General features: G+C 45.7%; 1 protein-coding gene across 3 annotated transcripts in view; it reads left to right on the plus strand.

The window, feature by feature from the left end:
* The window catches only part of CD247 (CD247 molecule), a 69,856-nt gene extending 63,451 nt beyond the window's left edge, over positions 1-6,405 (plus strand). For 2 of the 3 annotated variants that reach the window (XM_054821185.1, XM_054821195.1), the window contains 3 exons: positions 498-554; positions 2,261-2,302; positions 3,719-6,405. In XM_054821185.1, the coding sequence (XP_054677160.1) occupies positions 498-554; positions 2,261-2,302; positions 3,719-3,784 (165 nt within the window). In that variant the 3' untranslated portion in view covers positions 3,785-6,405. The remainder of the gene's footprint in view (positions 1-497; positions 555-2,260; positions 2,303-3,718) is intronic. The other variant, XM_054821204.1, reaches the window with a different exon arrangement.
* The last annotated feature ends 6,535 nt before the right edge of the window (positions 6,406-12,940 follow it).

Here is a 12,940-nt window from a genome sequence, read left to right on the forward strand (position 1 = left end):
TCTGATCACAGCTGGCTGTAAGCGTTTCAGATCTGCTTCCCCTGGATGGAGGAAGGAAGATGATCTCTTTCTTAACCTTCGCTCTGCAATGTTAAGACTTCCCTTTTCTCTGGGCCTGACCTGCATGGTCGGGTTTGTCTCCTGAACAAATGCTGCTTAAAGCTTTTGTTTGGAGAGCTTTGATTGTAGTATCTGGTGCCAGTCTAGATAACTGACTTGGTTGAGGGTAGAGTTATATTAAGTGTTTGGAGATGAGGTGGTATTGATATGCCAAGCAGATTTGAGTATGTATAGCATCTACTTAAATGCCCATTGGTCAAGACCCACCACTGTCCTTTCTGCTCTGGAATATATTCAAGCTTTGAAGGCAAGGGAGCCCCAGAAGCACAGACTTTGGCGGGGGGGTGTGGGGGGGGTGTGTGTGTGTGTGCAGTCACCTAGGGGCTGGCTTGGCTTTTCTAGGAACATGCTGACTCTTTCCCCCTCTCTGCTTGCAGTCACTGCAGAAGGACAAGATGGGCGATGCATACAGTGAAATTGGAATGAAGGGAGAGGTGAGTCCTGCTTTCCTCCCTGGTGAAAGCCTGGGATGGCAAATGCTTCATTGCTGCTCCCTTACAAGAGCAGCAGCCCTGGCTGCACGTAGCTGCCTTGCACAAGGCAGGCCCCATGTTGCACAGTGCGTACAGGCACAGCTGAGCGCAGTTCCCTGTTTCCTGTAGTAACCAGTGTGCTTGGTGCACATGTAGCTGTAGCGTTACAGTAGCCATAAACCAAGGTGGAGATCAGACAGTAAGCTTTGTCCCATCATATTAGAAACATGGCCCCTACACCAGGAGTGTCCCTGTGCAGATTGAATAATGTCAAGGGGAAATATTTCAACTTGTGCCTGTCTTCAAGTAATGCGGAAAACATTCTCCTTCCCCCACCTCCACTCTCACATTTTTAAGAAGGAACAGTTATATCTAGAGCTAGCAGCAAACTGATAGGTTTAGCTCTGAGCACAAACTGCTGGGGGAAGGAAGTGTGTTTTGAAAAAAAAACCCCAAACATCTGGGGACACTGTTTATGGCAAAACAAAAAATTGCTGTGACCTACACAGGTTCTTTTTTATGTCAGCATGTCTTAAATATAAACTTTCTATGCCCTCTGAAAAGTGTGTGGGGGGGAAGGGCATTTCAAAACACAATTTAGTGCTGAGAAATGCTGAAGCAACAGTGACATTTAATCCCCCCCCCCCCCTTTTTTTTATTATTCTAATGCCCACCTACCACATTCAAGCTCAGTTTACAAGCTATGACTATATGAAGTCTCGCTATATTTTTATGATTGTTGCTATTACTGGGAACACATGCACAGAACAAAAAAAAAAAAAACAAAAAACCTTGCCTCATTCTAGACAGATGATCATTTAACAGACTGCCGCAGTTTTAATTGTGGCTGGCACTGCTCTTTGCCACGTGTTTGTGATACAGTCAGCAGTTATGACCAGCCGCAGGCTTGACATGCCAGCCTCCATCCAGAGGGCTGTAAGCTCTGCTGGCCCTGGTTCTCACCCAGAAATTGTACACTTGTGTGCAACTTGGCTGCTTTGTCTGGCAGTTCCTCGTACCCCTGGGAATGCAGCAGTGAGCGGGTTCAAGGAGGTTTTTTTTCTTTGTACCTGGCTGGTCTGAGTGACCTTGTTTGTGTGCTCTGTTTGTCCCATGACAGTCCCAGTACCTATTTGACTGAATCCTGCGTGGCTTTCTCCTCAGCCTTACTTGCAGTTCCTTTGAACATGTAAATGGCTTACCAAATGTGTGCTGGAGCATTTACTTACTTCGCCATGTCTGTCCAATAGAAGGCAGAGTCCCTCAGACACCAGCTGACGTAGCAACTTACAAAATACAGCCCCATTTCTTCCAGGTGTGCCTTCAGCACATGAAACAATGTGTGTCTATAGGAACATTGCCGAATGTCTGTACATACAGTAAATCAAAGTGATAGCAGCTTTATAACAGTATGACAGAAAAATATGTCAGCAAACCAAAATAATTTCCTTTTTATTTCCACTCCTCACTATTTTCTCCTTATACAGCCCTTGCAGCATGTCTGGGCTGGTCCAAACGTAGCAGGTACTTTTCCTCCTGTGCAGAGGGTGCTCAGGCCAAGCACAGCTGCAGACCCTCAGGACAGGATGGGGGAAGTCAGGGATTTCTTTCCTTTTGCATAATGGAAAAAGCAACCATTAATCTATGCTTCCTTTTCTTTCTCAAAGCAGCAGAGGCGCCGAGGCAAAGGGAACGATGGTGTCTACCAGGTAGGCAACACATCCAGCACCTGCTCCCTTCATCTGGCTTCATGGTAGCCTCTGGTTATGTATCTCACCACACTGTTAAGCAACGGATGATGAAGCAGTGTTTTCAAAGCACCTTTTTTGAGGGTAGCTACTCAGACTCAGGGCAAAGACCACACTGCTGGTACTTTGATAAAGTAGCTGCATGTTCTAAATACAACTGGCAGGAACACTTGTTTAGCTGCTCTTCTAGGAACCTTCTCTTCATCTTGGCGAACCACATTTTGACAGTGGCAGATGCTGTGTACAGTTCTGGCTCTGAACTGTTCATTGCTTGAAGGGAAACCTTCAGGTTACCAAACAGCTGCTATAACTCAGAGCATCTCAGTAGAGCGTACAGAGCACAAACTGGTCGGCACCTCCAGGCCAGTGTTGCAAGGGGTCCATCAATAAGGCCTCATTTGGGCTTCTATGCGTAATTGGTCCAAAATGCATTTTACTTCTGTAGAAGCCTGTACATTGTCACTGGCATCTCAAATAACAAAAAAACCCCCACATGTTAAAAAATTGTTCTGATGCAGCACGTCAGGGAGTTTTCCTGTAAGGTGGTTTATTTGTAGCTAATGGTACCTTTCTTCAAAACCTGCTCTACTGATAGTCACAAGTAGCTGATAAGAAGCACTGTCTTACTGTTGTACTCAGCATGGTATTAAATGTTCATAGTGGAGGACTGAGGGTAGCTAGAAGTTTTACAAGCAGGTACCATGTGTCTTACTGAATCCTCGCTCTTGGAAGCCCCGTTACCTCTGCTTTGGCAGCCTTCTGGGCTGACCTGCGACTCTGCCACATCTTCCACTGCCCTGCTGTGGGAGTAGTTGGTTCCAGGGCTGCAGCAGGGATCTGTACCTCGTGCGTTACAGCTGCCTCCCCCACCACAGCAGCCTGGCAGGAGCAGGACTGCTGCGTGGCAGGAAGGGGTGGGAGGGGATGCTTCTTGGGGCATGCAGCCACCTGAAGCCCTGCTGCCAGCTTACCTGGCGTTGCCTCTGACTTCACGTCCAAATTACAAAGGAGAAGTCCAGAGAACAAAATTAATGATTTGATGTCTATTCAGTTAGCAGACAAAGGTCACTCTAGCATCAGTTAGCTCTTAGGCAATAATATGCAAACAAAATGTACTCTAAAGATCTGCATAACCAGTTACAATGAGTTGCTGTAGTCATACGTTCATAACAGTTACTCAGGTTGCATCTTGCCTTCAGGTAAGTGACAGCTATTGACACCATACAAGGACTAAGGAAACATTCATGGGTAAAAACTTCTGTAGGGGGAAAAAAAATAATTCAGAGTTGTACTACTGAGCCCCTGCCATCCTGTTCCCAACCAGTCAGCTGGAGAGAACTAGCACTCACACCAGTAACCTGTTTTTCTCTTTTTCAGGGACTCAGTACAGCGACCAAGGACACTTACGATGCTCTCCAAATGCAGCCCCTGCCCCCCCGCTAAGTGGGAGTCACAGTGGGGATGGGCATGGTGAGAGATGCCCACCTGCTTTGGGGAGGGGAGGAGGGAAAGCCTGGTTCACCCAAACCAAGCACTGCCTGTTTTCTCTGTGCTACAACCTGCTTTGGTTGGTGCACAGAGGGAATATGTCTGGACTTGGTCAGTCCCTTCTCCCTTCCCTCATGAATTGTGTAACTGCAAGCTTTAGCTGTTAAAATGTACATACCTGTACAGTTCTTTCCAATAATAGTGGTTATTACGCTGATCTTTGTAAGATTTGTGTTGTGGGACCAGGCCACACCTACTAACACAGCTGTTTCTGTAGCTCTTACTTGCCTCCCAGGGGGTATCAAGACATTTAATTATGGTTTCATTGCATTAGGGCTGTAGTTATCTCCAGTGGTATTTATCTTTAGACTATTTGACACAGGCCAGCTAAACTTTTTGCTTTACTTAAAAACTGCTTCAGTGGGGGAATGACTTTTTAATTGTAAAAAGTGATGTGATATTACTGTAGTGAAGGACAGAGACTAAGTGCTAGCGTTTCAGTATGAAGGAAATGAGCACTAAGCTCCAGCAAAAGATGGAGCAATGGCATTGCCGCTCATCCAGCACCTGGAGCTAAGTAAGAGCCAGGTAACCTGCCTAAGAGACTTCTCAGAAGGTGGAAGATACCCATTACAATGAAAACGAGGAGATTGACCTCTGATACAAAGAGACTAATACTGGAAACACCAGGAAAACTCACCCCGGAGAATCCCATTTGGCTGAAGTGTTTGGCCAAAACTTCTGCCCCTTAAGTTAGCAATGTCAACTGTCGCTGCCGAACAGGCTCCCCTTGTAAGAGTCAGTGTGGGAATTCCAGTGTCAGAAACAGACCTAAACTGTCACTTCTGGGCAACAGAAACTGTACAAAAGCCAATGTAAATGCAGTTTCCAACCCAGTCTGTCATCAGATTACCTTTAAAAGATGATGCAGGTATCATTACGAAGAAATATTAATTCATTAAATGTAATGCATTTTTGATGAATTAATAAAGTTAGCATCCAAGACCTCTGTGTGCATCTGCGCGGTGAACAGCTGTGTGAATGGTACAAGCTCATTTGCTGACGCAGTCAGGCAGGCTGGACCGATTCACTCCCAGCAGTGTAATCTCCCAGGCAAGCCGGGGAGGATGGTATTCCGACAGGAGCTGCTAAGCACAGCCTGGGAGGTGACATGGGATATTGGGAAAATGCTGTAAGACCAGCTATCAACAGGACACTCATCTCCCCCTGCATCTGCAGTTGTACCAGTGACTTCCAAGCCTGAGCAACGAAGCCTGTAAGCAGCTCAGCAAGGACAAGAACAGCGCAGGAAAATAAAGGGTATTTTAACTTGGGTCAGGAGCCAACCCATTCATTCCGCCAGCCCTGATGGAGCAGAGCTAAAGCAAGACCCGGGGAACAAGAGCTGCAGCTGTGGGCACTGCCCAGAGGGGCTGGCATGGCCATTTCTTAAGGCACAGGGTTAGCAGCAGAGAAGCTTGCTGCTATGTAAATTACAAGGCTGTGCCTAACTTAAGCAGTAAAACTGCAGCTGCAGTAGGAGCTTGTAGCTTTTGAAGAATAATTCAAAGACACTAAATTAGTGCAAAAACCCCCGAACTGAGACATCCCATGCACAGCCATGAATGTTTCTTGGAAAGAATTTCCTAGGTCCCTTACTGTTCTGCATTGACAAGAAAAACCTGAGAGAACTGGGTGATACCTCCAACAGCTGAGTTGAAAAACTACAGTAAAGTTGCTACTGCAAAGCACTCTTGATGCAAGAACAAAGCACACTGAAAATATTTTATAAATAAAAAAATAAAAAAAAATCATGATAACCATATATGCAAGATGTAGAAGTCAAAAGTTTCGGCAGTCATAAAATACCAACCGCTAAACAATGGGGAAGAAGTTCTTAGGAAAAAATAACACCTTTCTGCTTTTTATATATAAATGATCTTGACTTCAAAAAGCATCCAAGTCTTGTTTCGGGGACGCTTCACTGTGGGTGTCTCTCTGCCTTCAGGAAGCAACTGAAGCTGGTTTTACATTGAGGAGAGGAGCTGGTAATACGGGAGTAGAACAAAAGCAAAAAAGCCCTGGGCTCTCCTCCATTTTGACCAAGCTAAAGAGCATGAAGGAACAATCTCCTGGCCCAGTCTGAGGCACTGGGGGAAGAGGCATTGGCCTTCCCATGACACTTTTAAAAAACTACAAACAAGTGCATACATGTTAAAACACTTGGAAAATGGTTTAATGATGTTTACAACAGAAATGAACTGTACAATTACAGTAAGTTTAATATATATAAAAAATTACAGCAGACAAATGCATCTACACAAAATCTACCTTTTCATTCTGATTTACTGTAATCTACACAATCTCTCAATGCCTACAGCTATCTGTAGGCAACCACTGGGAAAATAATAATAATATTAATAATAATAATAATAATAATAAAGGACATCTTTAAAGAGACAGCATTTCGCCTTCCTCCTCACCCCTAGTGTGATCAGCAAGGTTTTGAAATGTGTGGGACTCTCACATTTCAGTCTCAGGAAAAGCTTGGGTTGCATTTGGGTACGGGTATTCCTATGTGGCCCTCAATTTCAAGTGTTCTGCTGACCTGAAGCATATAAATGCAGTATCTGAAGAAGGGAAGACAAAAAAAAAAAAAACCCCTCCCAGCCAGTGTAAGCAGGCAGTTGTGCAGAGCAGTGAAACCATTAAGACTGAAAACTTCTCTTCTTTAGAAACGAAGCAGAAAGGGACTGCCCAGACGCTACAGACATTCACAAATCACTGTCTCTTTGAAAACTACTGCCGGATTTAGAAGAAGGGGTTTGTTTTTCAACTCCCGTTTTTTTGTACAAAGGGCAAGCTTTCAAACGAACATGTTAAAGATTTTTTTAAAAAACAAAATTTAAGCTACTTCCTCTTTGGCCCATCCCTTAAAAACAGTGAAACCCCCTTTACGCTGAGAAAGAACCTCAGGTCAACGGGGAAAACAAAAGAACATGCTGTCTCTTTAAAAAGAAAGAATAATCCCAGTTGGGAGCGGCCGTCAGTGAAAATGCAATCCAAATTGGCGGTCTGGTGGAAATTCCTCATGGAATATTATGTACAGTTTAAAAACCCTTAATTGGTTTTTTTTATTATTTATGAACACCTAGGCAGTGAAAACTGTTATGTTAATACATACATAGACACACCCAAAACATACAAAAATACTATTATTTCAAACTACTAAGAATAGGACAAGTTCAGTTATCTCCATGCTATGACTTTAAGAGCATTACACTGAAACAAACAAGAATTTAAACGACAATTTTTTAATATCCCAGAAATATACCAAAATATACATCTAAGCTTTGGAATTACTGAGGTTAGACTAATGCAAGTGCTGGGTAATCGTACTTAATACACAAGTCTAAGGTTCTGCAGGAAAGAAATTATCTTTGGTATCTGCATCAGGCTAATAATATTAACATTTGGATTTTGCTTTGGGATAGAGCTTGTATGACCCTAGAACCAAACACCCCCCAATCAACTGAGATTAAAAAGATCCATGTAAAAAGTTCCTCCATTTGCAATCCCCCCCCCCAAAAGTTAAAAAGTCACAGGCATCTACCTAGCATAAAAGGTTGAGAAATACAATGCATAGTTGCACAGTGGTGCTGCAAAAATAAAAGAAATCTAGAAAAAAGGAACTAGAGGAGAAATGAAAAGCTGCTTCTTCTTCTTTCAGGGATTTCTCACAACAGGACAGCCTCTTCCAAGCAGTGACGGGGGAGGGGGGAAGCTCAGAAGTGCACCTCAGCGTGTATTAATCAACATCACCCAGCCCCCAGAGGGTTAAAGCACCCAGCAGAGCAGCCAATCCTGCACCCAAGTCTTCAGCTCCTCAACCCACCTGTGAAGCCCCTGGCCGCCCCCTCCCAGCACCCCGGATTTCGCCCCGGGGCAGTGAGTTTCTTCCTGGGGCGTTTGGGAGGCCAGGCCCAGGGCAGCGCTCCCTCGCCCGGGGCAGCCCCTCCAGGCTGGATGCCGGCCGAGACCCAAGACCCTTGTCCCGGCCAGATCCTCGCCCCAGCCAGCCTGGCCTCACAGATGGGCTTGGTGCTGAAGACGCCCTTTGTCTTTGGTTTGTTTGTTTGTTTTGAGTTTATACAATCATTAGGAAATCTTTGGTTTTGGCTGGAAATTTTAAAAGAACAAAACAAAACAAAGAAACCGCCCCCTCCCGACTTATAGCAGCCACCGTGACCTGACAAAGCTTCTCTTTCCCATGGGGGTAGGGGAACTACATTCAAATAAAGATGGACCGGGTTAAGGATGCAGCTTCTGGCCAGGCTGGGGAGCGGGAAAGGGATACAGGATTGTCAAATAATAAAGAAGAAAATTAAATATTTGGAGATTTCTTTCTTTTTTTGTCTTTTTTTTCTTTTTTTTTTTGGTCATGTTAAAAAGTGAGTAGCATGTACGCAGCACTGGGCTGAGAGTGCCCCCGGGCCCTGAAGTTGAGCGCAGCCCCGGGGCAGCTGCCCCATTGTGGGTAAAGGCAGGGCAGGCGGCCCTTTTCCACCGAGAGCGGGGGGGAGGGGTTGGATATTCACAGACTAATCAAGAGGACCCCTTGTAACCAAAGGAAATAAAATAAGATTGCAATTTGCCCTCACTTTGCAGTAGCTTTTAAGCAGCGACATTCAGAGGCGTTAGGGGGTCACTCCCCAGGTTGCAGGTCACGGGGTGCTATAGGCCAGAATTCAGTGTTAATCAAAGGAGGGAGGGCAGACTTGGCAACTCTGTAGGGTTTGGAGAAAGTTAAAGCAAGTTACTCAGTTACGAGTTAGAATGAGGTATACGACAGCTCCTGTACCTGTGGCGGATAAACACCCCACACCTACTCACACCTAGCCTTAGACACTACCACAGAGGAAGGAAATGGAACAACGGCACTGGTGGGGACGAAGAAGCTACTGCCCGGGTCCTGCCCACAGACCGCTGGCATGTGAGGTGCCCCATGGGGACCAGCACTGCTCCAGGCCTTGTCAAACCACCTGCAGGCGGCTCTGCAGCCATCCCTTCCCTTCTTCCCTGTCTCACAGGGAGGCCCAGTCCAGCTCCCCGGGAACTCACGGGGAGTGACGCTGATCTCCCTCCCAGTCTTTCGCACTGCGCTTCCCCCTCGGACTCGCTCGGGTGCAGGGAGCACCAGGGTCACAGAGGCCGACACATGGAGAGTGAACGGGGAAAGAACTAAGGGGTTTGTCTCAACTGCCTTCTTCTCAGGACACTGTCACGGGTGCTCTCGTTCCTAAATTGTTTCTCAAGAGGGTTGTGCAATCTCCACGACTTGCCCCTTGGCATGCCATTTCCAATATCTTAGCATTCCTTCTGGTCAATAATTTCAGATTCCTATAGCACCGCAACATGCCAGCTTCGTCCACACACAATGTTATCACATTTAGGGAGCAGGGCTTAAGTAGCAGCTGCTGCTACAAAAGTCAGCAAAGGCAGTATGAATCCTGAAGTGGGGCCTACAACAGATAAGAGAATTTTAGGAGGAAAGGGGAAGCTAACATGATAAATTAAGTATCTCATGGTTTTATGTAAAGCTCTGCCGGAGTAGATTCCCCAGCAGACCGACACAGTTTTAAGACAGATCAGCATTTTGGTCTGAGCTACTTGACAATGTCCTGTTTGGTAGAGAGATGAAATAAGGCAGAGGGGGTATGTTCCAGTTCTGGGGCTGAGCCTCAGCAGCACTAAGGAACGCCAAAGGGGATCATCTTCCCTCGCCTCCCACAAGCTGTTTCATTTCCTTCCTCAGATTTGTTTTCCTTAAAGCACACCTTGTTTTCCACTTCTTTTGTTCCAAGTGCTCTTTTCTTTGAGAAGTCATTTCTTCAATATCCCTATTACCTATCTATAAATCTAACTAGCTCTTTGAAAAGTCACACAATATTAATACCACTTTTACATAATGTCAGAACAACAATTCTATTAGTAAAGCTTTCAGTGAAGTTCTGCAACCCGACTGGCATCTGGAGGAAGAGTAGCTGGACAGCCCACCTCTCTCCCTTCCTCCTTCTCTCCCTCCCTCCCTCCCTTTCTTCACAAGAGCTCACCAGGTTCACTGATAAAACAACTCAGCCCAATAGCACGATACATGAACATGTACAAGGCTATTTTGGGGAGCAAAGAAGGGAGTCTTCAAGGTCCCTCCCTTAAGAGAAAGACCATACGCAAAAGCTGTCGAACAGACTCTCACCTTGGACTACACTGCTTCCACATTCGAAGGAAAGAAACAGTTTTCCCTGACTGTATCCCAACATCAGCCTCAGACCTGCAGCACTGGGCAAGCCCCACACACCGTTTGTCTTCACAGAGCCAAAGCGACTCTATGCAGAAAAGGGGGGAGTACCCATGAGAGATGAGGTCCTTACAGAAAGGGACACTGACCCAAAGCTCAACAAAACCCCACCCAGCTCTTCCTCTTACCCGCTCTGAGTACAGCAGAGCTGACAACTTATCAGTGCCTTTGGTTCCCTATGAGGCCACTGGGAATTCTCCTGCCCCAGTGGAGTTGAGCTCCTTTAGAAACCCACCTCTCTCCACCACCACACACAGCCAGGCGCACACGCTTGCGCACACACGCACTTGCACACACCCCCACACGCACCCCTCCCTCCCCTCCTGCCCCACTCCATCGGACTCGAAGGGAAATGCAAAGGGAGCCTTGAGGTCCAGAGGGAGGGGGCTGCAACACCCTCCCAAGGCAATAACCACTCGCTCTTCCGCTGCTCCCACCGCAACACCAAGCCGTATGCTGGGAGAACAACCCGCTCCCTCGCCAACAACCCCTCGAAGCTCCTCTCCCATGACTGCCTCACAGTATTTCAAGCCTTTCAGGCATACCAGCCAGGTGTTAGGAGTAGGTCAGCTTTCACTTCTCAGTTTGGTTTTTTCTTTCATAGTTTTTGGTCTAGACAGGATTAGCATTGCTATTAGAAAAGGAAGTGTTTACAAAGTTTTCCACCTATTATCAAGCACTACAAGCCCTACATTCAGTAACAAGACAAGGGGGATAAAAGGAACCTGTTTCACTTTTGCTCTCCCAGATAGATTAAGATGCGACAACCATTCTTCTCCCTCCCCAAAGTTAAACACAACGGACCCAGTTCAGCTCTGGAGCAACTCAACTAACTGAAACGGATTTACACCACCAAGGTTCATTCTAACCCGGTACAGCCATCTTCTTTCCCCCGAGCCTCCCAGATACGTGTTACCTCATCTTTAGATCCCAGTGAAGGGCGAGGAAAGGCCAAGAGGGAGGGAAGTGTGCGCGCACTCGAAAGGACCCTGAACAGCAACCCAATCAGCAACCTGCATGCCACCACGTGCTGTGCTGCAGATTAGACCACAGATAAACCAACCAAACAACAATCCCAAACCCAGGAGCGACAAAATGTTTCCTTTGGCAAGACAGATACAAGGAAAAAAATTCATGAGCAAACATTTTCCTTCTAACACAGTCAACCCCCTTTTTCTGCCCCCAACATCCACCCACCCCCACCCGACCCTATAAAGTTGTAACCTATAAACAGGATCTCAAATACATACAGCATAATCATGTTTATCAATCATAATAAACATCAGTTCAACTAAACTCTACAGCTAGAATTATCTCCACTATTTATAAAGTTTGCTTTTCTCTTCTGATTTTTTCAGTTTAAAACCAGTTCTGCGACAATGCTAAGCTATGCTGAGGTATTTTATGAAGGTGCCAGAAGCCAGCTGCTACCCACAAGTATTGTTCTCAGAGCTGTATGGTGCTACCTTTCGCTGAGGGAAGACGGGGAAGGAACAAGGAGGGAGAGGGGAGGGAGGAGGGAAGGGGCCCAGATTATTCCAGTTACGGACGGTTCTTAGCAGGCTGTTGTGGGTGGAGCTAAAAGCAGCCCCAAGACAGCCCAGTAGTTGTTTCGGTTTCAGGAATTTGGTCAGAAAAGAAGTACCTGATACGTTCTACATCCTGACCTTATCTGTCTACTCAACTAAAAGGTGTCTCTGCCCTTCTCCCACAGTTAAATTATTTGCAGTTCCAGTGCAAGCTTCCTAACACCCTTCTAACAGCATCCCATGGGGGTAAAAGCTGAGAGCACATGCCCACTAAGAGTGTCCTGGGAGAAGTGGCAGACAGATCCAATGAAGATAGATAAGCCAAAAAAAAGATCAAGTTCATTTTCATGCATTACTGTGTGTGTTTGTGAAGATATGCAAGCACAGGCATCGCCTCTTTCCATTGTCCCAAAAGCACTGAAACTACTTGCACTGGCATACAGCGAACCAGGTACTGTTCCGATCACGGAGCAAAAGATATGAACATTTTAAGAAGCTGCAAACCGTTGAGTCTGTAACTTTACGACAAAGCCTCCTCTGTCAAAAAATCTTTCAAGTACTTTCGGGGTCTCCTCGCTGGAAAAAAGAGAAAGACTCACTGGCAGCAACAGAAGTTGCTCTGAAAAGAGCAGAACCTCCACAAGGTATGCATCTTGAATTCTGTATTGCTATAGTATTTTGGAAAGGGAGGGAGAAGTAAAAAGAGGCATTGGTTGCAAAAATATGAAGGAATTTGAGTAGGCTATGTGAGGACTGACAACCATAAACCCAGTGGGGGGCAGCGGGTTAGCTTACTCCTTTGGTAACGCTCCACCCTAGGCAACAGTCAGGCGTACATCGTTACATCCAACAGGCGTACCCATGCCCTGTGGATAAACATCACCTAACTGTTTCAGGCAGAACAGGAATAGTGACTCTTAATAAAGTCAACATGGCAATAAACAGGTTTACATTTTAAACTTCTGGTTTAAAACCAAGTATCACTGAAAGTTGGATAAGGAGCACTATTTTGTCTGTCCTAAAACACTCTAATGATCATGAGAAGCTACTTGTCTCTCTAGGATAATTTTGTAAAGTAATTTTTTATCTAATAAAATATCGATTGATATTTAAGGTAAACTAGATGTTGGTTTGGTTTAGTATCTGCAGTATGGTTCCAGCTGTAATGGGTGTTCTGCTTCACAGAATGGAAAGAGGGAATTTCTGTTTTAAAGAATGTTGCTC

The sequence above is a fragment of the Grus americana genome, chromosome 1 (assembly GCF_028858705.1).
Source record: "Grus americana isolate bGruAme1 chromosome 1, bGruAme1.mat, whole genome shotgun sequence".
Taxonomy (NCBI): domain Eukaryota; kingdom Metazoa; phylum Chordata; class Aves; order Gruiformes; family Gruidae; genus Grus; species Grus americana.